Here is a 27,353-nt window from a genome sequence, read left to right as displayed (position 1 = left end):
GTGGCCCCTGGGAACAAAAGAGAGTACTGCTCTGCTCTAAGCAACTCTGCGTCTCAGGCACCTCACCTCTCCAATAGGACAAGCAGCCCCGCTGGCCTAAGGTCCTTTCTGGCTCTGGCCCCTCAGGTTCCCCTCCCTCCTCAGGCCTCTGACTCCCCTTTACCCTCCCCCTCATGCCAGATCAAGACACAGAAGTGGTCATCCTCCATCAGGGCTCTTGTGGTGGGCAGCCTGGGGGCCTATGCCAGCGTTCCAGGTCTGCATCAGAGAGAAGGTGTGGAATCAGTCTCTGCCCCAAGGAAAGGCAGGATCCACCCTGGTATCTTCCATGAGGGCAGGGAATACAAGGAAGCTGGGACCAGGATCAGGAACAAGCCAGTAGGCTCCCAAAGAATGGTCATTTCTATAGGACAGGATGGGCCGTGGTGAGGACTGGGGTGGCCAGAATGGCTGGAAGACGGCACACAGGTCTTGCTCTTCCAGCTGCTGTCTCACCACCACTGGGCCCAACCCCACACAGGCTCAAGAAGAGCCAGGACCAGGCCACCACCCTATCATTCACGGCCTCACCCACCTGCCTGGACTACACTGGCCTCCACCACCTCTCCCCACCCACCTGGGGTGGGGCACCTTAAGCAACAGGCCTGGAAGACAGGATTGCCAGAAGGAATGTGAGAGAGGTCCAGACTGGGGCCACTCTACCAAAGTTCTTGACCTCGTATGTGACCTTCCTTCTTCAGAGGACTCGGGACAAGGAATGCCTGTTCAACTTTGTGCAGACAGGTTGCAACAGTCACAGACCTGACTTCAGCATTTTCTAAGGATGTGACTGACCCAAACAACAATTTCTCAGCCTTCTCTCCTCTTGTGGAGTGGAGTCAAACGCTCACTGCAGATAGCGGGCGTCTGCTCAGCTCCCAGTGCAGCTGAGAAATAACGCTGTCCTCAGCAGAGCAGCTGAGCCCAGACTCTACCACCACTGTCGCCCCATGGGAACCTCCACGCCCTGGGACTCTGAAATCTTGGGCAACAAATCACTTTGGCTAGCTGCGGCCCACCCCTGCCAGCTTCCCACAGTCAATGGCTCAAACACCGGAGCCTAAGAAGAAAGTACACAAGCACACAGACGTTGGATATGACATGGAGCATGAAAGGACAACATGAGGCACAGAGCAGTTAAATGTGTTATCCCGTCCAGCAACCCACAGTGGTCCTAGGACCAAAACAGCCTGCACACAGGCCACATTCAGCTCCCATCTCTGGCTTCTCCCTGCAGGCAAGCCTCACCCTGGTCCCTGTGATGTCAGTGTTCCCTCCCTCTCTCTCTCCCCCTCTCTCTTTCTCTCTCTACACTGCTCACTGCTCTGCTCGTCAGACAGCTGCCTAATACTGGGGCTAACCCAATGCTCCTTAAGACCTGAGGCCTGAGATCTTTCAGGATAATAGTGCTGCTTTTCCAGCCTCCCCTTACATGCACACACACATACAGACACAGACACATCCCACCTGATTTCCAGCACAGCCCACTGAAGAAAGAACGCCCATAATCGGAAACAGGAGGAGCCTCCCACCAAAAAAAAAAAAAAAAAAGGCATGAAGCAAGGTCCCTGTATCCAGATTTATTTTACATTCTCTTGCAAAGGTGACTTGGGGTTAGACGGAGCTGGGGAGGCAGGAGGGCAACACACATCACACACATCAGTCTTCCTGGGAAACATCTGGCACGGGCCAGTTCTCCAAGGCCCATCTTTCCTGGGCACGACAGCAGCAGGACACATGGACAGCCCAGGCCCAGGGCGTGGCAGCCTTTGAGAAGAGGGGACCTTCGGGCAAGACCTCTTGCCAGGCCTCAAATGATAAAAAGAGGTGCCTCCACCCCCACCTCACTCCCAGACCCAGCTGGAAGCAGGAAGGCACAGGGGCAGCAGGCAGGCAGGAGGGAAAGGGGGAGGACTCCAGGTGGTGGCCTTTGGTCTCAATGAGGTTAGAGAGCTGATCTTGCTTAGAGGGACCCAATGGTGGTGAAGCTGGGAGCCAGTCCCTATCAGAGGAAACTGCCACGGGGGTGGTAGTGGTGGGGGTGGTGGGGGGAGATGATGCTGACTTGGGGGTCTGGTCTCAATAAGGCCTGGAAACAGTGTCCACGTCAAAGCAGACCTCTATATTTGGGGAGAGACGGCAATAAAAGGACTGTGAGAGGAATGTTGTGAGCTGTGGGTGGGAATCAGTCCAGAGGGCTTTGAGGGGCTCCAAGGGAAAGACTGCTGGGCCGTCTGCAGATGCCAGCAGCCAGGTCCTGGGGAGGAAGATGTGGGGAGAGGGGGAGGGCCCTCTCCCTCCAACAGGTGTTACTGCTCCCACCCCTACTGGCTGGGCTCTGAGTTGCCAGGGAGACCTCTCACACCAGAGCTACATAATTCCCAGGGAATGTCCCAAATTTCTGGGTCCTCCGGGAGACACCTGAAAGGAGAAAGACACAAAGATCATTCCCCACATTTCTTTTTAAATAGGAATGATGGTGTCCCTGCCCCCTGCTGGAAATGCTCAGAACTGCAGGTAGAGTCCCTGTCCTAGGGAAGAAGAAATCGTTTTCCTCACTCCTGCCACCTAGTGGCAAAAGCTCAGATAAGCAAAGCTACACTTGTTAAATTCAATAATGATGACCAATCTGAGCACTCAACTGCGGATAACTTTCTACACAGCACTGAGTAACCCCACCCTTCCTCGGGAAAGCAAGGAAGCAGGAGGATGAATCACAGAACTTAAACCTCATTGGCCTAGTATGATATCCTCATTTTAGAGATGGGACAGATAAGGCCTGAGAGACCAAGTGACTTCCCCCAAAGCACTCTGCTCTTAGGGTTAGAGGTGGGCCTAAAACTCAGGCCTCTGGTCCAAAGACACCTGTGTTCTGAGGTGGTGGGCGGGGTATGTTAGAAGATACAGGAATCTGCAATGAAAGTCCTGGGCTTTCCCTTCCTGGCAGGCTGACATCCTGATTTCCCATGCCCACCCTGTACCCAGGCCTAACTGATACTGTTTCCCTGCCTCGAGGACCTCCCTTTCCTGCTCTGCCACCCTTCAAGGCCCAGCTTCCGCACTTCCTCCAGAAAGTCTTCGCTGACTTGCACTGTCCACAATGATAAGCCACGTATGAGCACTTAACATGTGCTAGTGTGACTAAGCAACGCAACCTTCTTAAACTTTCCTCTGAAAGCATGTGTGGCTTATGCCACAAAGGTGGTCCTTTTTCTTCTCGTCTATATAATTTGCAAGACTATTTAATTGTAAAGAAATTCAAAAGCAGAAGTGTACAGAGTAAAATGAGAATGTGTCCCAAGGTAAGGACCATTAACAAGTTAGTACTTCATAATCACGGGTGAGTCTGAAGCCTGGTCACCAGCAAGGTGCTGGGACTCAGGTGAGAAGGGGTGGGCTGTCAGGTCAAGGGACTGTCCCTGAGGCCACCCTGCCCACACCCCTCCAACATGTCAGGCCCTGCAGCCCACTACACAGGCACTTCTGGCTGCTCACATCTCTGAGGGCAGCCCCAGCCTCAGAAGCCGAGGCCTGGACAGGGCCTGACCACTGTGGGGAAACAGGCTGTGTGAAATCTGGGTTGGTCACCTTGAACCGAGCCAAGGCGAGCCTGAGCCTTCCTGCTCTAGTCCTTTGCCTGAGCTGCCCTTGGGCCAGCCTGGAGTGCTGGGATCTGTCTCTCCTTTTGGTGGAGGAAGATTGGGAGGAGCTCTGCTAGCTTGGGCTGGGGGTGGCGGATACACGTGTGAGATTTGGTCCAAGTCTGCACTGACTTAATCAATGACCGTGGGCCTCATCCCTTGTTGAGATATGAAGGCGACAACCTAAGTGCTGGTCCGGGGGAAGCATCCAGAGCCAGGCCTCTTCAGTAGCCAGGCCAGAAGGTGTGTGTCGGGTCGGACCACGAATCTGTGCTGAACCAATATCCTCCCACAGACCCTGAGCTACTGCTTCCAGCCTGCCCCCCTCATGCCCCCCAGACCACGTACCCACAAACCAGCCATCGTCACACTGCTGCATGACATCCACCCGATCCCCCTCCCGCAGCTCCAGCTCGTCCTCATTCTGGGGCCTGTACTGGTACACTGCCCGGTACCTGCAGGAGACATTGTCATAGCAACCACCAGAGCCCTCACTCCTTCCTGAAACCAGATCCAAGAGTCTAACCCAAGTGTTGCCATGTCCTGTGAATTTCCCAGGGTTTCCCCATATTCCCAATAGCCCTGGCCCAGTCCCTGCAATGGCAGCTGTCTGGATCCAGTGTACTTGTCCCCAGGCCTGCTCCCTGCCCGCCAAGCCCTGACCACCCAGATCCTGCCTCCTCAGAGCTCCCAGTGCCTTCACCTCTGTTTGATCAGGTCCCATACTTCACGCATCTGTGCACTGACCTCAGGGCTGGAAACCCAGTGAGAGTCTGAGGCTGGGGGCTGAGGGTGGGAAGCTTGCTCTTAGGCTACAGGGCTGACAGGGACAGGTCAGGAGCACTGCAGACAAGTGGCCCCTACCCTGCCACTCCATCACCTGTAAGCACAGCAAAAACTAGCACTACCTATCAGGAGTTTACCAAATCCACTGGGGAGCTGGGGTGAGCTATGGGGGGTCAGTGTGCTCAGCACTGCCTGCCGGCACCCCCAGACGGTACTCACGGGGTCCAGTGTATCTGAGTGGTGTGGGGGGAGGTGGGTCCCGGGTCCAGGGGACGGCTGGAGCCTCCAGGATGGGACAGAGAAGATGCAGGGGTGCCAAGACTCTAGGGGTCCACAGGAGGGAAGGTGAGCACAGCCAGCATGAGAGACTAGAAGTGAAATGAGCTCCTATCTCCCCGGGGCGTTGCTTCCCCCACTGCTCAGCCCACTGCTCCTCTCCGTCCCCAGAGCACGGGTGTGTGTGTGTGTGGGTGTGTGTGTGGGTGTGGCCTGGGTCCTCTCCATCCCCAGAGCATGGGGGGGTGTGTGTGTGTGTGTGTGTGTGTGTGTGTGTGTGTGTGGCCTGGGTCCTCTCCATCCCCAGAGCACGGGGGTGGGGGGTGTATGGCCTGGGACAGTTTCACTTCACAGGTAGGGCAGGCAGCTGGCTTCTGAACCAGCACAGACAAAGCAACAAAGCGGGCCAGGAGGAGGCCCGCACACTGGCCGGGCCGGCGGATGCTGGTTTGCTGAATGAGATGACTGCAGGAGCAAAGGGCTTGTTTGTGGGCTGTCAGGACGGGACCAATGACTATCCTCAACTGTAAACTTCTGCTTCAAACCCACCCACCTACCCTCTGCAGTGGGAATTATTACCCCCATTCTGCAGGTGAGGAATAGTCTACAGGTGAGAAAACCCACAACCAGAGACAGCTAAGTGCCCAAGTCACATGGCAGGTGAACTCCAGGCCCCACCTATGCCAGAGGCTGACACAGGAAGTCACAGAAGTGGAGTCTGAAGGGTCAGGAGACCTGGACTGGCGTTGGGGTCCCACCTAGGGCTGGCTGGCTACCCCATTCTCCCCCCCTCCGGGATGCAGCTCAGGGGCAGAACCAGCCTGAGCGCTCTGGGTGCTGCAGTGCCCGCAGGGTGGGGCTCACACTGCCAGCTGCCCCGGGCCAGGCTGAGAAGGCTTCCGAGTGCAGCCCCAACACAGGAACGGGGGGTGGGGCAGGGAGCAGGGCTCAGCTCTCCACTTGAAACAGGTCCCCTTACCTGGGTCTGAAGTCCGAGCTCCTGGGTAGGGAAGGAAAAGCCAGTGCGGCGAGGGGAGGCCCGGTCCCCCCAGTCGGTGGGATCAGCAGGACTGCGTGGTGTTATCGGGGAGCTGGGGTGGCGGGTGGCCAGCTGGGCAGCAGTCAGGCAGGGAGATGCAGGGAGCTGGGGACCCTCTTCACAGACGCGGACCCGGGGCTCACGGCACACCTGCACGTAACTGGCAGGGAAGATGCCCTGGCGCCCCGTGCCCGAGATGCGCCCTTCATACCAGTTCTCGTTCACCTTTCGGATCAAGCAGATGCGCTCTCCCTGGGGGAGAAAGGAGTCAGTATCTTGAGGGCCTTCCTGGGCACCACGCACCCAAGGGTGCCTGCACGGGTGCCCACAGGGAGCAGGCTCAAAGGGGGTCCGCAGTTTATACAAAGGTCATACTGCTAGGAGATGGAAGAGTCAGGAGCCAAACCCAGGCTGCCCCCTGGAGTGAGCAGAAGTCTGAGCTCCTCCACAGTGCGTGGCGCTGGTTCGGACCAAGCCCTTCCTCTGCGGGAAGCCTACATGTGCCACCTTTTGAGTTCTTAAGCTCTCTCTCTCTGCAGAGTTCCAGTGACAGGGGAGCCTGGTGGCTAAAAGCACAGGTCCAAGCCAGGCTCTCCAATTTCAACCTATGTGGCAGTGGGCAAGTTACTTTGCCTCTCTGAGCCTTGGTTTCCTCCCATGTGACATGAGGATAGCAACGCTGTTGCCATGAGGATCAGAGGAAATCAACAGCAAGTTGGTCGGAGGCACTGGACTGGCATTAACCACCCCTGCCATGACTGGCTCCTCCCCTCCTCCACATGAGTGGTCCTGTCACTACTGCTAACAAACTCTCTGTCAGCTGGTGCTTCCTCAAGTCCATGGGACTAAGGTCAGGTGAGGTGCCCTGGGAAGGGTGGTCTTCAGCCCTCTCCTCTTTCCATCCAGCCACCACCTGCCCCTTCTTTCTCTGGAGCCAGCTCTTCTGGGGCACATTCACTATGGGCATCTGTGACCACAGCCCCAAAAATCAACCAAAAGGAGACCAGTTCCCTGTTGTCTAGGACAACAGTTTTCATTCATTCTTTCTTTTTTTGTGACACAGAGAGAGAGACAGAGAGAGGGGCAGATAGGGACAGACAGGCAGGAAGGGAGAGAGATGAGAAGCATCAATTCTTCATTGCAGCTCCTTAGTTGTTCATTGATTGCTTTCTCATATGTGCCTTGACTGGGAGGCTACAGCAGAGCAAGTGACCCCTTGCTCAAGCCAGCGACCCTGCCCTTCAAGCCAGCAACCTCTGGGCTCAAGCCAGTGACCATGGGGTCATGTCTAAGATCCCACACTCAAGCCAGCAACCCCGCGCTCAAGCTGGTGAGCCCGCACTCAGGCCAGATGAGCCTGCATCCAAGCCAGCATCCTCAGGGTTTCGAACCTGGGTCCTCTGCGTCCCAGTCCAATGCTCTATCCACTGCACTACTACCTGGCCAGGCTCAAGCTTTCTTGAACACAGTCTATAGTAAAACTTGCATTGTAGTAACAACCCAATACATACACACACACACACACACACACACACACACACACACACACACAAATGCCTAAAAATTTGGCAGAATACCTTTTCTACATGCAAAGCATTCTAATATTTCCATTTTATTCTTCTAAAAACACTGAGATCCTCAAAACCTACCAACTGGAACTGAAAAAAGCATAGCTACTCTAGAAGTTTTGGACTTTTAAAAAATGGGCTAAACGGCCCTGGCCGGTTGGCTCAGCGGTAGAGCGTCGGCCTAGCGTGCGGAGGACCCGGGTTCGATTCCCGGCCAGGGCACAACAGGAGAAGCGCCCATTTGCTTCTCCACCCCTCCGCCGCACTTTCCTCTCTGTCTCTCTCTTCCCCTCCCGCAGCCAAAGCTCCATTGGAGCAAACATGGCCCGGGCGCTGGGGATGGCTCTGTGGCCGCTGCCTCAGGCGCTAGAGTGGCTCTGGTCGCAACATGGCGACACCCAGGATGGGCAGAGCATCGCCCCCTGGTGGGCAGAGCGTCGCCCCATGGTGGGCGTGCCGGGTGGATCCCGGTCGGGCGCATGCGGGAGTCTGTCTGACTGTCTCTCCCTGTTTCCAGCTTCAGAAAAATGAAAAAAAAAAAAAAAAAATGGGCTAAATTAAGGGAAACATATCCAAAGAGATTGAGAAAAAAATTGGGAATGCTGGATGAAGATGGATACACCTGAATCTTTTTTAAAATGTTGTACTGTACAGCCCTGGCCAGTTGGCTCATCAGTTGAGCGTGTGGAAGTCCTGGGTTCAATTCCCGGCCAGGGCACACAGGAGAAACGTCTATCTGCTTCTCCACCCTTCCCCCTCTCCTTCCTCTCTGTCTCTCTCTTCCCCTCCCACAGCCAAGGCTCCACTGGAGCAAAGTTGGCCTGGGCGCTGAGGATGGTTCCACGGCCTCTGCCTCAGGTGCTAGAATGGCTCAGGTTGCAATGGAGCAACGCCCCAGATGGGCAGAGCATTGTCCCCTAGTGGGATCCTGGTTGGGCACAAGCAGGAGTCTGTCTCTCTGCCTTCCTGCTTCTCACTTTAGAAAAAAAAAAAAGTTGTACTGTACATATTCCGCTTGTACATATTCACCAGCCCCTGCCCATGCCCACCTCCTGCCCGGCCTGGCCACACCTTTCGGAAGGACAGCTCCACTTCCAGATCCCCCTTGAAATTGTACTGGGCCACAGCTTCTCCATATTCCAGCACCTGGTAGGTCGGGGGCTTGAGAGGCTTGGGGATCTCATCTGCAGGCAGCACCTGCGGGAAGAAAAATCATGAGAAAGGTTCCGCTTAGACATCAACTGGTCACAGTCCTGGGCTCCTGGGAGGGGGAGGCAACAAAGAGAAGGGGGTGTGGGTAAGCTCCGTCCCCAAACCAGGAAGGACACGATGCCAGGCACTAGCCTGGGGTGAGTCCCAGAAAACCCCTGAAGGAAGAACTTCCACTAGAGCTATGTGGAGTGGGCATTACTGGAGTGGGCAGTGGCAGTGCAAAGATGGAAACCTGTTCAGTGAGAGTTCCACTTGGAGGCAGAAGGAAAACAAGTTCCAAGGAGCAGGGAACATCCGGCAGCCTGTTCTAAAAGTGAGGTTCTAACACTCACCACTGCTGAGAGCCAAGTGCCCGCTTCCTTCCCCTCCATCCCACCAGGTGCCCAGAATCTCCATGCTGTTAGCTTTACCCTACTCATAAAAATCAAGATGCTAATAAACTATTTCAGACTAAGATATAAATGACTGATGACATGGAATACTGCATATATTCTGCAAAATTTCAGGATCAGAGATCATTCTGAGAGCTGGGAGGCCTACTGATGTCTGTCAAATCAACAGCCTGAAGTAAACAACAACCTAACCACGGGTCAAAGAGGAAGTCACAAAGAAAATGAGCAGATAGTTTGAGTTTAATGAAAAAAGAAAACAAAATATCAAAATCTGTGGCATGTAGTTAAAGCAGTGCTTAGAGGAACATTTATGGCATTAGGTGCTCACAAAAATTAGGGGATCAGGGAACGTCCAGATACTCCAATACTTTCAGCCTTTTGTATGGTGCATCTTCTCCAATGAAATACAAGTTGGTTTTGCACCTCATTTGCATAATTGAACAACTTTCTTTGACTTGTCATTTGCTTTTCTTGTTTAATAAAAAAAATCAAATGCTTCTTTTTTTTATTGCTTCATACTCATTTCAAAATATCCCCTAATTTTTGTGAGCAGTATATTAGGAAAAAGTGTTTGAAATCAATCATCTAAATTACCACCTTAACAAACTAGAAAAAGAAGAGCAAATTAGACCAAATGTAAGCAGAAGGAAACAATAAAGAGGCAAAAATCAATGATATGGAAAACAAAGACTGAGAAAAATCAATTAAATCAAAAGTTGGTTCTTTGAAAAGATCAATTAAAATAAAGAAAACCAGTTAGAAGGTGACGGAAGACAATTGGACTTTGGGTGATAATAACCTAGAGATGTTTTCTCTGAACATATGTACCCTGATTTATCAATGTCACCCCATTAAAATTAATTTTAAAAAATCCCTAGCTAGAATCAGAGAAGACACAAACTATCAATATCAGGAATGGAAGGAAGGACACCACTATAGATATCACTGACATGAAAAGGATAATAAAAAGCCTGGCCTGTGGTGACAGTTGATAGAGCATCGAACTGAAACACTGAGGTCACTGGTTGGAAACCCTGGTTTTGCCTGGTCAAGGCACATGTGACAAACAACCCATGAATAGCTAATGTGAAGCAACTATGAGTTGATACTTCTTGTCCCCCCACCACCACCCTCTCCTCCCTCTGTAAAATCAACAAATAAAGTCTTTAAAAAATAAAATAAAAGGATAATAAGGAAATACTATGAGCAACTTAACTAATAATTTAGATAGCTTGAAATTCCTTAAAAGACTCAAATAGCAAAGATAACTGGTAGTCCTATATCTATCAAATCCAGAACTTAATCTAGATTCAGATTCTGGATCGTCTACTTAACCTGTCTCTGAACCTTCGCAAGCCTATCTGTAAAATGGGCAGGTCTATTACTTCCCCAGTTAATGAGGAGAAAACAAAGCAGGTAATTCAGGTGACTCTGGAATGACATGGATTTGAACTGTGTGGGTCCACTTACATACAGATTTTTTCAGTAAATATATTGAAAATTTTTTGGAGATTCATGACAATTTGTAAAAAGCTCATATATGATCCATGTAGCATAGAAATATCAAAAAAAATTTAAGAAAAAGGTTCTGTCACCCTGGCTGGGTGCCTCAGTGGATAAAGTGTCCTCCCAGCACGTGAAGGTTGGCAGGTTCAATCTCCAGCTCCAGCACATACGAGAAGCAATGAATGAGCGCACAACTAAGTGGAACAACGAGTTGATGCTTTTCTATCTCCCTTTCTCTCTCTCAAATCAATGGAAAAAATTTTAATGAAAAAGAAAAAGGTTATGTCATGAATATGTATTTTCTCTTCCTTATGATTTTCTTTTTTTTTTCTTTTTCTTTTTTAATTTATTCATTTTAGAGAGGAGAGAGACAGAGACAGAGAGAGAGAGAGAAGGGGGGAGGAGCTGTAAGCATCAACTCCCATATGTGCCTTGACCAGGCAAGTCCAGGGTTTTGAACCGACTACCTCAGCATTTCCAGGTCGACGCTTTATCCACTGCGCCACCACAGGTCAGGCCCTTATGATTTTCTTAATAATTTTTTTTCTCTAGCTTACTTCATTTTAAGAATACATTATATAGTATATATAACATACAAAATAGGTATTAATCAATTATTTATGTTATCAGTGAGGCTTCTGGTCAATAGTAGGCTATTAGTAGTTAAGTTTTGGGGGAGTCAAAAGTTACATATGGACTTGACCAGTGGTGGCACAGTAGAGAGAGTGTGGACCTGGGACGCTGAGGTCCCAGATTCAAAACCCCCAAGGTCTCCGCCTTCAGCATGGGCTCATCCTGGAGCACAGGCTCACCAGCTTGAGCACGAGATCTTGAGCATGGGATCATCAACATAATCTCATGGTCACTGGCTTGAACCCAAAAGTCACTGGCTTGAAGCCCAAGGTTGCTGGCTTGAGCTCAAAGTCACTGGCTTGAGCAAGGGGTCACTGACTCAGCTGGAGGGGCCCCCAGGTCAAGGCATGGATGAGAAAGCAATCAATGAACAACTAAAGTGCCACAACTAGGAGTTGATGCTTCTCACCTCACTCCCTTCCCCCGCAAAGGAAAAAAGTTACATATGGATTTTCAACTGTGCAGGGGGGGGGGGGCGGGTCAAGTGCTCCTAACCCTTGCATTGTTTAAAAGTCAACTGTAGGCCCTGGCCGGTTGGCTCAGTGGTAGAGCGTCGGCCTGGCGAGCAGAAGTCCCAGGTTCGATTCCCGGCCAGGGCACACAGGAGAAGCGTCCATCTGATTCTCCACCCCTCCCCCTCTCCTTCCTCTCTGTCTCTCTCTTCCCCTCCCGCAGCCAAGGCTCCATTGGAGCAAAGATGGCCCGGGCGCTGGGGATGGCTCCTTGGCCTCTGCCCCAGGTGCTAGAGTGGCTCTGGTCTCAATAGAGTGACGCCCCCTGGTGGGCAGAGCGTCGCCCCCTGGTGGGCGTGCCGGGTGGATCCCGGTCAGGTGCATGCGGGAGTCTGTCTGACTGTCTCTCCCCATTTCTAGCTTCAGAAAAATACACACACAAAAAATAATAATAATAAAAAAATAAAAGTCAACTGTAGCCTGACCAAGTGGTGGTACAGTGGATAGAGCGTTGGACTGAGATGCATAGGACCCAGGTTCGAAACCCCAAGCTCACCAGCTTGAGCAGGGGCTCATCTGGTTTGAGCAAAACTCACCAGCTTGAGCCAAGGTAGCTGGCTTGAGCAAGGGGTCACTCAGTCTGCTGTAGCCCCCCACCCCAGGTCAAGGCACATATGAGAAAGCAATCAATGAACAACTAAGGTGCTGCAACGAAAAATTGATGCTTCTCATCTCTCTCCCTTCCTGTGTGTTTGTCCCTGTCTGTCCCTCTCTCTGACTCTCTCTGTCTCTGTCACACACACACACACACAAAAAGTCAACTATACACACGAAGATGATGCAAGTGTATGTGATTTGTAAACATCACACACTTTGTACTCTTGCCAGGTGTAATTAGGATTCGTCCCAAAGACAGCTTGAGAGAGATGGATTCTGCATGGTGAAAGTCTGGGGCACTGACAGGGCCGGGAGTCCCACCTTTAACCTCATTTAACAAAGATTCCCTGAGTACAGGCACAGCACTGGGCCAGGCTACGGGGCCAAGGTTATGAAGCTGAGATGTGGCCCCCGTCCTGGAGCGCACAGTTCCGCATCCCAGGGAACCTGTGAGATACGGCAGCCAGCTCAGGAGAGAAGCAATGGCTGGGTAAGGGCTCTGCGCACCCAGCTGCCCTCCGCGCTCCTGCTGGCTCCTGCTCACCTCCACGTAATTAGTAGGGAAGATGCCCAGCCTGCCATGATGCTCCCCCTCCAGCCAGTTCTTGTCCACCTCCTTGTGGATGTAGACAATGTCACCCTTCTTCAGGGTCAGCTCCCTGTAGGCCAGAGCAAGGACATCCTTCCCATCAGACCCTGTCTGGCACACCCAGAGTCCCCTCCACCCTTGGGGACCCCCATCTCAGCCCTGCCCTCTCCTCCCCCCAGAGGGCAGAGCCAGTCCCTGGGGCAGGAGAGGAGAGAGAAGGGCACTTACTTGGGGGACTGCGCTTGGAAGTCAAACTTGAGCCTGGCAGCCTTCCTCTGTGCAGGGGGAGAGGACAGAGGGAAGTCACCAGTCCAGTCAAGGAGTCACCAGGCCCCACCCCAGTCTGCACCGGACCCTTACCCTGCTCCTACCCCCTTACCTTCTTTTCTTCCTTCCTAGCAGGGCTGACCCTGCGTTCAGAGGCACTAGGGTCTGTGGAGAAGCATGAACTTGGTTAGGAAGGTCATGTCTGGGGGTGGGGGTGGGGTGGGATTCCTCTCCCCTCACAGGCACCCGTGGAAGTATGGGACTGGGTGCTCTTCCCACCACACCCCTGGTGACACCAGATCTGGTGAGTGGTGGTGGGCGTCTGGGTGAGATAAAGGGCAGGATCTGGTTCTTACCTCGGGTGGAGGAAGGATAGACAAAATCCCTGCGACCTAGGAAGGGGCTTCCTCTATCCGCCATTCTGTGGGGGCTCAGGGGCCGGGAGGCACCTCGGTAGAGTGCATTCGGGAAGCTGGGGCTCCAGGCGGAGGCCGGGCTGCGGGGACACAGCAAGTAAGCCACTTGTTGGCTTCGTGTCCTACCAGGCTCACCCACATCTTCAGCTGCCTCCTTCCCAAGCGTCCCCCAGGCTCCCACAGGACGTCCTACTTCCTAAGCAGTGGGCCGGGAAAGGGTGTGGCCGGCAGGGGTGGGGGTGCGCTGGGAAGTGCGAGCCGCGGCTCCGGGTCCTTGGCTGAGGACAGCTTCCATTTGGGGGCTGGGAACGGCCCCCTTGCGGCAAGCAGTGCCCCGTCCCCACTGGCTACATGCCTTCCTCCACGGACACCCCCCCACACGCCACATCCCTCCCCGGGCCACGTCCCCTATCCAGCCACGTCCCCTCCAGCCGTGCTCCGCACGCGCCTGCAACTCACCGCGTAGGGGACCGTGGCTCCTGGGGCCGTCGGGGCGCCTGGGAACACTGTGGGGGAGACCGCAGCGGAGACAGCAGCGGTCAGCGCCGGACTGGACCCGCAGCAGCTCAGTCTGCCGCCTCCGGAAAAGTTGGCAGCTCGGAGGGAGGAAGGGTGGGCGGGGCGGGTCCGAGTCGAGGCAGGCAGGGGCCGGGAGGGGCCCAGGAGCCGGGGGTGGGGAGCAGAGGAGAGGGGTGACCAAGGGCGGGAGTGGGGGCACAGAGGGCGGGGGTGGGGAGACAGTGCGGAAGAAGGTCCGGGACACGGCGGGGAACTCGGCAACCCACGTCAGGCTGACGTGAGGTCGACCTGGAAGGGTTCTTAGGAGTCACTCGGAAAAGTCCACGCCCAGCCTTAGAGGAGCGCGCAGACATGGGTGAAATCTACCCAAGGTCGCTCCGAGCGCCACCGGAGGGACCTCTCCGGTCTGCCCCCCTCGGCCCAGCCCTGCTGCTGCGGCCTCCAGGGCCCAGAGTCTCCCAGGAGGGGACTGGGAGGTCGATACCTTGGGGGATAGCTGCCGGATTTCAATAGCCCGCAGATCCTTGTCCAGCTCAGCGCTCAGCTTGGCCAGCTCTCTCTCCAGCAGGACCTGGGGCAGGTGGTGGGGAGAGAGTGGGCAGTGGGGAAGAGGGGGAGGAAGAGGGAAAGCAGTGCACGGTTGGGGGCGCTGGTCAAAGGTCAGATGTGAGAAGCCCAGTGGGCAGCCAGACCAAGTATGGGGCGCTCCTGCGTTAGTGAAGGGCAGGCTCCTGCCAGCTGCCTGCAGGGAGGTGTGTCTCAGGGTGTCAGGAGGGCAGCCTCTTACTGGCCTTTCCCTCCTGACCTGATCAGCAGTCTGGTACTCCCATGCTAGTCCCTTAGGACTTCTTGATAGTGCCTCAGTGTCATTTTTGTCACATAACTTCACTGTTCAAGAGCCTGCAGAGCCCTGCATTTCCTCTCCGATCAAGTCGTCTAGGGCAGGGGTCGGGAACCTTTTTGGCTGAGAGAGCCATGAACGCCACATATTTTAAAATGTAATTCCGTGAGAGCCATACAATGACCCGTGTATGTTACGCATTATCCAATAAAAATTTGGTGTCCTGGAGGACAGCTGTGATTGGCTCCAGCCACCTGCAACCATGAACATGAGTGGTAGGAAATGAATGGATTGTAATACATGAGAATGTTTTATATTTTTAACATTATTTTTTTAATTAAAGATTTGTCTGCACGCCAGATACAGCCATAAAAACAGCCACATCTGGCTCGCGAGCCATAGGTTCCTGACCCCTGGTCTATGGCCTTCCACAGCCTGGCTTCACTGTGCCCAACCTGCTTTCCCTCCACCACCCATCCTGCCACCCAGACTTTGCCTCTGCACCTCCCCCATCCTGAGCACCTTCTCTCTGCCTAGCTACACCCTCCCACCTCTTTAGAGCCCATCTCCACCTCTAAGAATACTTCCTGACAATTCCAGTTCATACTGACCACTGTTTCTCTGCTCCTGCTTTGGTCAACACACAGTTATTCAACTCGTTTGAGTGCCTACTGTGTATCAGACATTACGGTGGGTGATGGGGACACAGAAGCAACCTGTACAGGACTGGAGAGGACCAGCACTCTGGGACCTGCATCCTCTGCTCACAGTCACTGGGGCCAACGGCACCCAGAACCTCTCTCCTCGGTCCCCCAATACTGCTGTCTTCTCTCCCCCCACCTTCCCTGCAGCACTCACCTCAATGGGCTGGAAGGGCTTCTCAACAGGGTCGTCCACCAGAGGTTTCTTGGGCTAAGGGCAAGAAGGGTGAGTCAGAGAGAGTGGGCTCGCTTGCCAAAATGCACTAGCCGAGGGGTGCACGCACTCCCAGAGGACTGGGCCCGCATCACCTTCTGCCCAGTCTCTAGCTCTTGTAGAAACTGGTTCCACGACTCTTCTGGCCAGACATTCTCCACTTTCTCTCGGCGTTTTGGCACCTGTGTAGAGGTGGGTAGCCATCAGCTTAAGTAGAGGGGTACTAGGACATGAGCAGGCTTTCCGGCCACGGCCCCACCCCTGTGGCCACCAGTCCCCTCCTGAGGATGCTGGGTTCACCTAGCTGCAGGCCTCAACTGACAGGGCGTTTTTGTGCTCTTTCCACAGAGGGACTTGGCCAAGAAGGCATTGGGGACAGTGTGTGGGGGTGCTGGGTAGGTTACCTGATTTGCAGTCTGGGGCTGGGAGGAGGATGCTCCAGGGTTGCAGTTGAAGGAGCTTCTAAGAAATTCTTCAGAGAGATCCCAGTTTCTTCTAGAGGAGGGGAAGGGCATCTCTTCAATTTCCTTTTTAGGGAAACTGAGGCATAAGTGAGAACACAGCCCCCATAGAGGGAGCTGCACCATCATCCTGTCCTGCTCCAGGCTGCGGAGCAGTGTTAAATAGCGGAAAGTTATGAGCTCTGAATTCAAATCTCAGCTCTACCACTTAGCTGTGCTACCTTTTGGCAAGTTACTGAAGTTTCAGTGCCTCAGATTCAATACCTGTAGTGTGAGAATGAGTCCCTGCACCAGGGTGTGGTGACACTTATGTGAGGGGACATACCTGAGATGCCCCTGAGAAGGCCTGGAATGACTGCTCCCAGGGTAGCCAGTCCCTTTCCTGCTGGCCTTGGGGAATAGCCTGCATTGGTGTTCAGTCTGGCCCCAGGACTGTGGCTATGTATGTCTGTGCTCATTCAACGAAGCTGATTTTTCTGGCTGCCACACCACGGAGTCTTCTACCCATGCCCAAGGGTGTGGGGCTACATCTAAGTCGGAGAAAACCCAGGGCAGGGAGAGAGCCTGCAGCCTTGACTGTGGGGCCCTGGGCAAGTTATTTCAGAGCCCTGGGCCTCAGTTGTCTGAGGATGCTGAATTCAGTGACTTCATCTGGAGACCACTCCCGCCATGTTCCAGGCAGTGTTACATCTGCCGTAGTCTCCCTCTAGGATTCCGTCCTTGGCTGGCTTAAGTGTTCCAGCCTCTGTTGAATTTGAATGTTTTCAATAAGTGGAATGACTGTGCCAAGCTTATCAATTATGGAATGTTTGACCGGAGGGTCAGGATTTGTTGGCTGTTATCACAACTCTATTCTCTTTTTTCAAAATAATATTGGTAATCATAGTGATAATGAGAATCGAATATGTCATTCCTAATTTAAGAAAGCTCTAGTCATAATTAAACCTTTATATTAATAATGTTTGTGGAGACTTGCTCTAAGCCTTAATTTAATCTTCACAAATGCCCTATGATCCCCATTAACAGATGGGGATACTGAGGTTTGTACTGGTTAAGTTGCCCAGGGTCACATGGCTAGCGGCAGCACAACAGCTTGAGCCCAGAACTCTGAGTCTAGATCAGGGGTCCCCAAACTATGGCCCCATGGGCCGCATGCAGCCCCCTGAGGCCATTTATTCGGCCCCCGCTGCACTTCCGGAAGGGGCACCTCTTTCATTGGTGTCAGTGAGACGAGCACAGGATGCGGAGGCCACAAAGTGCGGCATCGCTCATGCACAGTACTACTTCCGGTGACGTGGGACACACACCTCAAGGCCCTGGAAGCGCATCATATCACTTGTAATGGCTAGCAGTGACAAATATGGAACCGGACATTGACCATCTCATTAGCCAAAAGCAGGCCCATAGTTCCCATTGAAATACTGGTCAGTTTGTAGATTTAAATTTACTTGTTCTTTATTTTAAATATTGTATTTGTTCCCATTTTGTTTTTTTACTTTAAAATAAGATATGTGCAGTGTGCATAGGGATTTGTTCATAGTTTTTTTTATAGTCCAGCCTTCCAATGGTCTGAGGGACAGTGAACTGGCCCCCTGTATAAAAAGTTTGGGGACCTCTGGTCTAGATCTTGAGTTCTCAGCCTCTATCTTATTTGTGGTGCTGAGAGCTCCAGACCAGTTATGGCTATGCTAAGGAGGCTAATCCCTCCCTGGAAAGGAATAAGAACCTCTTTGGTTTCATTGAGAGCAAAACTCCTGATTCCCAAGGTGGTCCTGGAGATAACTGGGCTTGTGTGGCTTGCACAGAGAAATGCGGCTGCATCCTTCACTGCTCTGGAAGGGCTCCTCCCTCAGTGTGCCTGGGAGGAAACTTGAGATCATCTGCCCACCCTCTTGTTTTCTCTCAGGCATCAGAGTGGATGGCCAAAGGCCCAGACCTGGTGATGGGACAACTGCTCTCCACCCCATATGACCAGTGGATCTTTGGGTTGATGAGTCCTGCTGCCAACCGTATCACGGGGTGGGGGGTGGGGGGCTCTGGACCAGTCCACCCTCGACTGTTGTTCACCCTGGGCTCTGGTGGGGAGGGGTGTATTTGGGGCGTGGGGACCTTGACAAGGGGCTGAACCATCCTTGGAGCCAGCCCCCAGCTTGCCTGACTTGAGGTTGTACCATCTGTGGCCACAAGGGGGTGCCAGTCCCCACAAGGAAGCCAGGGCCCCTCAGCCGCCCTCAGGCCCCTTCCCCACTGGTGGCTTACCTGCTCACAGAGGAGGCCTGGCCTGGGCCCGAGGCAGGTCTTTGCTGGAGCCCTGGATGCCTCGAGTCTGCAGAGATGGCGCAGGAGGGAGTCACTGAAGGTGACAGAAGACAAGCAAGGGTGGGGGGGAGTGCGAGCAGGGTTTGAGGGCACCTGGTGGACCATCAGAGGTGATGGCACCCACGTCCACCCATGTTCCTGGGGAGCTTGTGGGAAGCGGGGTGTCATTCCAGACCACTAAATGTGAGGTTTGAACTCTCTAAGAAATCTTCAAAACAGGTCTGGGGTAGGTAGGGTCCCCGTTTTACAGATGAGGAGTTAGAGGCCCAGAGAAATCACAACCAGGGCTGGCTGGGCATTCACTGGACGGAAGCCAAGACTCTTAATTACCACCTACCAGGGTGTCTGCAGCTCACCAGAAACGGGGTATACAAACTTCTTGAGTTGAACTAAGCCAAATGGGGAGCCCTAGAGCCAGGTGTGGCTGCAGGGAGGGGCAAAGGCTGGGCCAAGCTGGGGCGGGGCGGGCCACCACCTCACCTTTCGATGCTTCTTCAAAAGTCCAGTCCAGCTGCAGGTCTGCAGGAGCAGAGAGGACCGGTCAGGGATGGGACAGCCAGCAAGAATGGAGTGCCCTGTGAGGCTGCCTCAGCTGCTCCCAGCCTCCCTCCTCCCCAGAGTGGGGGGTCAAGGGACTGAGTCAGGGCCTGAAGAATGTCCCGAGGGAGGGAAGGAATTAGGAGGGCTTGAATGCCTCTGGCAGACTTATGGCCTGAGCCAGCCAACCCCGGCAGAGGACCTGCCCCGCCCTTTGTGGTTCCCACACATACCCTCTCCCTGACCTCTGCAGAACTGCCCTGACCAGGTCAGGAAAGGGAAATTCCACTTCTTCTTCTCCCTCTTTCCCCTTCTGCACCCTCTCCTCAATGCTGGTCCTCCCCCTTTGCCCTGACCCACTCCTCATGGTGCTCACGACTCTCCAGGGCCTCCTAGGAAAAGCAGCTGACTGGCCAACACCCTCCATCCCCTGGACTGGCAGACATGCCCCAACAGCTCCCCACACACCAGCCAAAACTACCCTTCTGCAGGTCCCTCACCTTCCTCCAGCTCCGGGAGTTTTCTGCTTCCCTTTGCAGCAGCTGGCATACTGCTCATGGGCCCCAGTTCTCTCTTACTCAGCAGCTCCCTCCCCGCCGTTCTTGCCTCAGCTGCTCAAGGACTGACATCCACATTACCACATCGAATGGTCAGTGGTGTGGGCCAACAGCAGTGTTGGTCACAGCCAGTCCCTTCCTCTTTTTGCAATTCTTCTTCCACTTGGCTTTGGGGAGAACATTCTGGTTCTCCTCCTGCCTCCCAGCTGCGCCCTCTCATGTGTGTGGCTGAGTCCCTCTCATCTCGGGAACTACCCAGAGCCCAGGGCTCAGTCCTTGAGCCTCTGTCTCTCCCCTCCCTAGGCTATCTTGCCTAGTCTTCTGGCTTAAAGAATAACATCTATACCAGGGAGTCCCAACCTTGGCTGCACATTTAGAACTACTTGGGCAGATTTACAGCAAGATCTTTTCAACTGAGTACCAGGTACTTCCATCTGCAGGTGTGGCCCCTGAACTACACATAGACTTGTGTGTTCACTGCCTACTCAACATCTCCACTCGGATGCACCACAGGTAAAACTCTCACGCCTGCACCTCCCACAGTCCTCCCTGCGTTTCTAAGTGGCAGCTCCATCCTTTGACCTGCTGAGGTTTGAAGTCACCCACGATTCCTCTCCTTCATGCCACGTCCAATCCGTCAGCAAATTCCCAGGACTCTGTTTCCGAATCCCACCAGGCTTGCTGCTACTGCCCTGGTCTAAGGCGTGTGGGCCCCGGCCTGGCTTAAAAGCAGGCCTCCTAACTGGTCCCCTGCTTCCACCCCTGCCCTCTCTCTTTCCCACCTGGCAGCCTGAATGAGCCTTTCCAGATATCACTTGTCAGAGCATGTCACTCTTCTCAGAACCACCCATCAGCTCATCAGCTCTTGTAGAATAAAAGTCCCTACAATGACACTGCAGGCCTGTGACCCAATCCCACTTTCCACCATGTGCCCCTCACTCCAGTCGGCCTCTGCTGGATGCTCCAGAACGTGCCACCCTAGCTTCTGCCCCCGGGTCTCTGATGTCCCCTCCGGTGCAGCGCCCCTTCTCTGCCCTGCAGGGCTAAGTCTGTCAAGTCCTGAGCTCTGCTTCAAGGTCATGATGCATGATGGCACAGAGGAGGGGCCTTCCCCACCAGCCCCCGTGCCCTGGGCACGCTCTGGCCTTCTGTTCCCTAGTGCTGACCACCAGCTGCCAGACTGGTTCTCTGCCTCCCTCTGTCTTAAGCTTCACTGGCGTTGGGACATTCTTTTTCCCCCCATTTTATCTTCAGCACCTAGAATAGTGGTAGGCATAGAGTAAGTGCTCAACTGAAGGAATGAGTGACCTTATGGATTGTCAGTACCCTCAGAGGATACTGGGGACATTGTCCCATCCCCCAAAATAGGGCAAGATTGGAGGATACTTCCTTTGGCCTGTTTTAGGAACCACTGATCACAGAGCCCAGGAAGGGTGCTGAAGCTCCCTGAGCAGGCAAGTCCTTCTCCCCTCCCTTCCCCAGCCCCAAGGGCCAGAGCCCACTCCGGCAGAGAGACGGTCTTGGAAGCGTGTGTCACCTGGCATTTTCCGGTGAATCTGCTGGAACATTCTCCGGTACCAGTCCCTGGGGCTGTCAACACTCTGGGACCAGAAAAGGCAAAGTCAGGCCACCCTCCCAGTATCAAGCTACAGGTATTTTCCCCTCCTGAGTCCTTCTGCTGTGAGCCCCAGTGCGTGGGCCGCGGTGACATCCATAGGGCGATAACCTCAGGCAGCGTGTTACTAGGAATAAGGTGTATGGAAGGCTCTCCATCAGTGCTGACCCTGAAGCTGTGGGATCCTGCGTAGCTCATATTGTTTTCACTTTGCTGTTCTGTATTTCTGGTGTTTCTACATAGAGCATGTGCTTTTAGGTAACGAAAAAAAAAATGCAATAATATAGGTGGAGATGGTATTTCATGTCCCTTATGTCACCTGAGACTCAAGACAGCCCTGCAAGGCAGAAAGGGCATGTTACTGACTCCAGGTTCAGAGGAGGAGGTGGTGAGTGAACTCATGGCAGGTGGCTGGTTCAAGACAAGCAGGGGGAGGACGGAAGGAGGGCAGAGCCCCTCGGAGCCCAGGGCCCCGCTTCATCCACACTCGTCCACGGTCAGGCCTTCTCACTCAGGACTCTGCCCACCATCGGCCAGTCACGCACTCAGTGACCATTTCATGAGCCCTGCGCCAGGCTGCCTAGGACCACAGAGCTAAGAGGGGTCTCTGCCAGCGTTAGTCTTTATTACAGCAGTGGCCCTCTGCCTTTGAAAGCCAGGGGCATTCTAGATTCCCCCTCACTCCAGAAACCACTGTGCAACTCAGACACCCAGGAGTGCCTGTAACTTTGTGGGGCTCACGACCTCCAGAACCCATCATGGCTGAACCCCTGCCTTAGTCTGGAATGTTTGGGTACAACATTGGTTGCTCTCATCTTAATTCACAGAAGTGCTCCGCGTGAGTCCCTGAGCCCCCTCCCTCAGTGGCCCCTAGTCCTAGACTTACAGATCGGGGGGCAATAGGCATTCCACTCTCATCCACGGGCCCGATGCCCTCGTACTTGACCCAGCGCTTGTCTCGGCGTTTGTTGTCCTTGGTCCATGTGGCTGACCAGTTCTGGGGAGGCTGGGAGGCAGGCGTCTTGTGGGTCCTCAAAGGCCGGTTCCCAGGGCCCGGCCAGGTCTGATACCAAGCAGGGTCTGCGGGAATGTGCACGAGAGCATTACTGACGAGCAGGGTCCCACTGGGCCTTGACTGTCCCTTATTAGCTCCTCAGAATATTGATTCCTAGCCCTGGCTGGTTGGCTCAGCGGTAGAGCGTCGGCCTAGCGTGCGGAGGACCCGGGTTCGATTCCCGGCCAGGGCACACAGGAGAAGCGCCCATTTGCTTCTCCACCCCTCCACCGCACTTTCCTCTCTGTCTCTCTCTTCCCCTCCCGCAGCCAAGGCTCCATTGGAGCAAAGATGGCCCGGGCGCTGGGGATGGCTCTGTGGCCTCTGCCCCAGGCGCTAGAGTGGCTCTGGTCGCAATATGGCGACGCCCAGGATGGGCAGAGCATTGCCCCCTGGTAGGCAGAGCGTCGCCCCATGGTGGGCGTGCCGGGTGGATCCCGGTCGGGCGCATGCGGGAGTCTGTCTGACTGTCTCTCCCCGTTTCCAGCTTCAGAAAAATGAAAAAAAAAAAAAAAGAAAAGAATATTGATTCCTGTGCGTTTGAACATTTCAGCATCTCCTTGTTTGAGTTGATGGTGCAGATTCTACCAACCTCCCTGTTCCAGCAGGACCACAGGTCTCTGTTAGGTTATGTTGTAGTTAAAGTAAATAAAAATGGATTTAGTCTTGAGAAATCTGTGCCGACTCCACCCTGCTTTCCTGGGGTTGTCCTCAGAGCTTCCAAAATAAAGGCTGGGAATCATTACTCGCATAGAACACTGGGGACGTCCCAGCTGGGGAGGCAGCAGGGCAGGGCAGAAAAGATGCTGGGCTTGGAGAGGACAGACCTGAATTCAGACCCCAGATCTGCCACCCACTGGCTGTGCGACCTTGGGCATGGCAGTCGACCTCCCAGTGCCTCGGTTCGCACTTCAAGAGTCATCATGCCAAGGATTCAGGGAGACCTAGTGGGTGTGACCGTGCCCAGCACAGTGCCTGACACACAGCCGAGAGGCTCTTGGTAAGGGACAGACCTCATTCCCCAGACCTGGCAGCCCCAGGTCACCAGTGCAGCAGCCTGAGGGCTCCGGTGTGGCCCTCAGCTCGGCCTCTGCAGCTGAACCTCTCTGAGACTCAGTTTCTCACTGGCAGGATGGCTACACTTTGCCAGGGTGTTGAGGGCTTAAATACAGTGAGGCTTGTAAAGCGCTTTTCCGGGGTCTGGCATGTTCTAAGTGCTCAAATTCCTTGTTAAAGGAATAAACTGACAGTGTACCTGCCTCAAGGGTCTGCGCAACCAAGGATGCAGCCTCCTCGGGGAGGGGCTGCCAGAGTGGCGCCCACAGGATGTCCCAGGATCTCCTGGACCTGGTGGCCCAGGCTGGGGTGACTCAGAGGTGCCCAGGAGCTGGCAGTCTCAGAGCGGCCCATCCCATTGCCTTGTGCTGGTGGGTACAGACCTCAGCAGCCCTTAGGGGCCTCCACAGCCTTCTACATTCCTCCACCTCTCCATCCCCAATCTGAGCTGCTCCCTGTCACGCTGGAGGTGCCCCCAGCCCCCAGCAGTGTCCCCTGCCCACTTCTTCCCTTGGCACTGGGTGTGGCGGGGGGGGGAGGGCTGTGTCAGCCTGCTCTCGTCCACAGCTCTCTATCCCTGGCCAGCATGCTCACCCGGGGCAGTCAGCTGAGCTCCTCGGAGGCCCCCACCCCCACGTGGGGTTCCTGGGCCAGGCTTTCCCGAGCAGACCCACCTGGCTGTCGGGAAGCATCTCTCCTTGTTGGTAAGTACCCATTGCACACGGTCCTGGGCGCAGGATCATGGAACTGGAAATTAAGGGTGTTGGAGCCACCATTCCGTATCACAGGCACCTGTGGGGAGGGGCCAGGAGCGGCAGCTCAGGCCCAGATCTTTCACAGAAGGGTGAGAGGGCTGGCCAAGGCTCCAGAGCAAGCCTGACCCTCTTGCAGGAAATCAGTGAGGCTCCCTAGAGCTACCTCCTGACCCTCTCCCCTCCTTCCAGTCCTCTATCCTGCTCCTCACCTGTCCTGCCATGCCAGGTCCCCACCAAGCAGGGGCCCACAGCAACCCCTCTCCCTTGCTGTCTCACTCACCCGAGTCCCTCTGGAAGATGACCCTGTGTGGGTCTGGAGGTGGCCAGAGATGAAGTCGTCCAGGCTGAGCCCAGCTGGGTGGCTGCAGGGTGGGGCCTGCATACTCCAGTCAAGGTCAGAGGACTCCGGGTGTGCCAGCAGCTCCTTCACACTCTCTCTGTGGGGAAGGAGGGAGGAAGGGGAAGCCCTGCTGGACCTGCTGCCAGTGCCCCCTGGACCTAACCTCAGGGCAGGGGAAGAGGGGATGGCTGTGAGCGGGCCTCAGGGCCAGCTGGGTGGGAGCTCAGGGACCCAGGAAACAGGGCACTCTGGGCACCCGCTTGCAGGCTGCCTGCGCTGGCTCCCAGAGGCACAATGGGCTGCTTGTTAGGCCCTGGGCAGGAGCTCCGGGTGGGAGTGGGGGAGGGGAGGCTGGGCGAGGAGGAGGGGAGGCTGGCCAGGAGCGGCCTGCCCGACAAAGCTGCTGGCGGGCCTGCTGGCCAGCCCCCTGGGGCTCTCAATGCGGCCAGCCCCCAGAGGCAGAGGGAACTGGGGCAGCTGGCAGAGGAAGCCTGGCCACGCGAGACCTTGTTTCAGTTCCCTCTGCCTCCCCTCGTCCCTGGGTGAGCATCTGTGCACCAGCAGGCACAGGGGTTCCTCAGGCAGAGTTGAGGCCTTGGGCAACAGAAAGGCCACCCGTCTACTGCCCAGCGGTGCCAAGGTTCCGAGCAGCAGAGACCACCCCTGCACGCAGAGCGGTACCAGCTCCCTTGTTTGGCCCCTTTGGCTGGAACTGACAGCTCAGAGGGCTCAAGGTACCAGTGAGGGGTGGGGGCAGAGAGCCAAGCAGTGGATAAGAGCAAAGTTGGACTTGTGCATGAAGGGGTGGTGCACACACACACACACACTTTCTCCTACACCCACAGGCTGATTTTTCAACAGAAGGTCTTCCTGGTAACAGGGCCGGCTGGGTTTCCTTGCCCCTCAGGGGAGGGGGCTCCAGGCTGCCAGGAGATGGAGGTAGTAGGGCTTTGCTACCCAGAGAGCAGTGGTGCAGAGCCATCGCTCTTCTTATGTGCTGTTGGGCTGGGCCAGAAGCTGAACCAACCATTGCCACCTTCTGGGGCTGGACCAATTCTGGTGTTTTGGTTCAGTTAGGCTTATGTGTGCCTACGGGGTCTGGGAACTCAAGGGAGGGCCTGGCAAGGTGCTATAAGTGCAAAGCTGGGAATGTGAGTGCAGTGCTGAGAACATGACTCGTGTGGGCACCCTGGGCATGGGCACGGGCACGGGCACGTGAATGGCTCCAGGACTGTGCATACAGAGGGCGTCAGCTGTAGTTGGCGGGTGTACAGTGGCGGAGGGAAGATCATACGAGCAGCACAAGAGCTATGGAGACCAGAGGAAACGCGGGTATGAGAGAGGCTGCTCAGGCCATGAGGGGCTGAGGGTACAAACAAGGCTGGGGCAGTTCCCTGTCTCTGGTTGAGTGGGAATTACTTCTGGCCCTTGAATGACCTACTGAGAATATAGCTTTCCCGTGCCCACCCTGGCTGTGGGAGAAGTGGAGGGTGGGAGCTGGAGGAGGGGCAGCTCACCAGCTGGATCCAATTAGGGCTTCTACCAAAAGCAAAACTTGCAGACACACCCCAGTTCCTGCTGCTCTCTCCCCTTCATGGGGGACATTGAGGCAGAGTAGAGTGGGAGATCTGGAGCCTGGAAGACTGGTTCCTAGCAGCAACCCCTTCTGCCCAACTGATTGCTTGAGGCCAAGTTGCAAGGTCAGCATCAGCAGTCCCTGCTGTCAGCTGACCCTGCCTCCTTCCTGGCCTCCATCATCCCACCCTGCTTGCTCAGTGAGAACAGCCCTCCAGCAGGGTGGGAGGGTGGGATCCGGGTTGCTGATACTTGGGGGCTCAGTCTGCCTCTCCGGGAGGCACAGGTCCAGGGACATGGCGAGTTTGGAAGGGTGGGCTCAGGTTTTCACCTGGCAGTCCTGTCAGGGGACATTAAGGGGGAACTTCTCATAGGGAGATGGAGGCATAGGGGAAATTAGTTCTGCATATGACAGAGGGCAGAGGGTGCCAAGAAATCTCGGGGGTTCCTTCACCCCAGCAGCCTGCTTCAAAGCGCTGCAAATGGTGAAGGGACTCTGCTATGATCAGCGGCTCCTTCCCACCAGAAAGTACTGCCCTGGCCTGGGCTCTGCCCTAGGCGCCTTCCCGGGATTTTCTAGTTATGTAAATCCACGTGGACAGGACAGGTTTCCCCAAATTTAGCTTTTTGTGGATTAAGAGGGGACTTCTCATCTTTCTACTCCCAGCATTTGGGACATGGACCCAGGGGAGGTCTCTGTGGCTTCCCTTCGGGACGGGCGCAGGTGCCTCCCCGACTGCGCCCCCGTCCCTGCCCCTCCCCACACCTACCTTCCCTGGTGGCGAGCAGGTGGCAGGACTAAGGACGCCCGGGAGGACAGAAGCATCCCAGACGGGCTCCTGCCTGGTACGGCCGCGGCGGGCCCTCGGGGAGGAAGGGCAGGGAGTGGTCTGGGCTATGCTGTCCGCCCTCGTGACCGCGTCAGAACGGGCTCCGGGAGGCCGGGCGCCCGAGGAGGAAGAGGGATGGACCGGGCCGAGCGCGGGCCGAGAGGAGGAAGGCGAGGGGCGCGGGCCGGCGGTCTTTCTCCCTCCAGTCTGGACTTGTGAGCCCGGGCGGGGGTGGGGGTGGCGGAGGGCCTGCGGGGCGGAGGCTCGGGCTGGCGGCCCGAAAGTACAAGTGGCCTCCGTTGGGGCGCGCCTTGGGGACGCTATGGCCCTGGCGGAGGGGGCCGGGCTGGCCGCGCGGAGGCGCCGGGAGGGGCCAGCGGAGTCCCCCGGGAGTCCGCTCTTGTTTCCCAGCTGCCTTCCCGGCCCCCATCACAGGGTTGGCGTCGGGACCGGCGTGAGGGGTGGGGTGGGGGCGCGCGCCACTCAGAGTTTCCAGCGACATTTCC

General features: G+C 55.1%; 1 protein-coding gene across 4 annotated transcripts; it reads right to left on the bottom strand.

Annotated features, from left to right (window-relative positions):
* Positions 1-1,604: 1,604 nt before the first annotated feature.
* On the bottom strand, positions 1,605-27,045 carry SORBS3 (sorbin and SH3 domain containing 3). Of its 4 annotated transcripts, none has more exons than XM_066351502.1 (21): positions 26,788-27,044; positions 24,383-24,539; positions 24,022-24,139; positions 22,124-22,317; positions 21,160-21,223; positions 19,009-19,047; positions 18,469-18,562; positions 16,153-16,243; positions 15,844-15,930; positions 15,692-15,745; positions 14,477-14,563; positions 13,933-13,979; positions 13,414-13,553; positions 13,170-13,222; positions 13,019-13,065; positions 12,746-12,860; positions 8,421-8,546; positions 5,722-6,033; positions 4,686-4,789; positions 4,029-4,135; positions 1,605-2,460 (listed from the first exon to the last, which is right to left on the bottom strand). In XM_066351502.1, exons 1-21 carry the CDS (start codon positions 26,841-26,843, stop codon positions 2,399-2,401), a joined length of 2,154 nt encoding a protein of 717 aa, XP_066207599.1. In that variant the 5' UTR covers positions 26,844-27,044; the 3' UTR covers positions 1,605-2,398. The 4 variants fall into 4 exon arrangements, 3 of the variants coding, with proteins under 3 accessions (XP_066207599.1, XP_066207611.1, XP_066207605.1); XM_066351514.1 differs by having other exon boundaries at positions 24,022-24,094; XM_066351508.1 differs by having other exon boundaries at positions 18,469-18,535; positions 26,788-27,043.
* Between the last annotated feature and the right edge of the window lie 308 nt (positions 27,046-27,353).

The sequence above is a fragment of the Saccopteryx leptura genome, chromosome 1, assembly GCF_036850995.1.
Source record: "Saccopteryx leptura isolate mSacLep1 chromosome 1, mSacLep1_pri_phased_curated, whole genome shotgun sequence".
NCBI lineage: Eukaryota > Metazoa > Chordata > Mammalia > Chiroptera > Emballonuridae > Saccopteryx > Saccopteryx leptura.
The sequence above is the reverse complement of the archived record's forward strand: the minus strand, read 5'-3'. Positions and strand labels throughout refer to the sequence as shown.

What these genes read in the sequence shown, in the direction of transcription:
- SORBS3 (XM_066351502.1), bottom strand. Translation starts at nt 26,843, where the DNA reads ATGCTTCTGTCCTCCCGGGCGTCCTTAGTCCTGCCACCTGCTCGCCAC. An exon ending in CTAGGAAGGAAGAAAAGAAG is followed by an intron (nt 13,066 to 13,169) that starts GTAAGGGGGTAG and finishes CCCCCTGCACAG; the next exon opens with AGGAAGGCTGCCAGGCTCAA. An exon ending in TGGAGCTGTCCTTCCGAAAG is followed by an intron (nt 6,034 to 8,420) that starts GTGTGGCCAGGC and finishes TTTCTCCCCCAG; the next exon opens with GGAGAGCGCATCTGCTTGAT.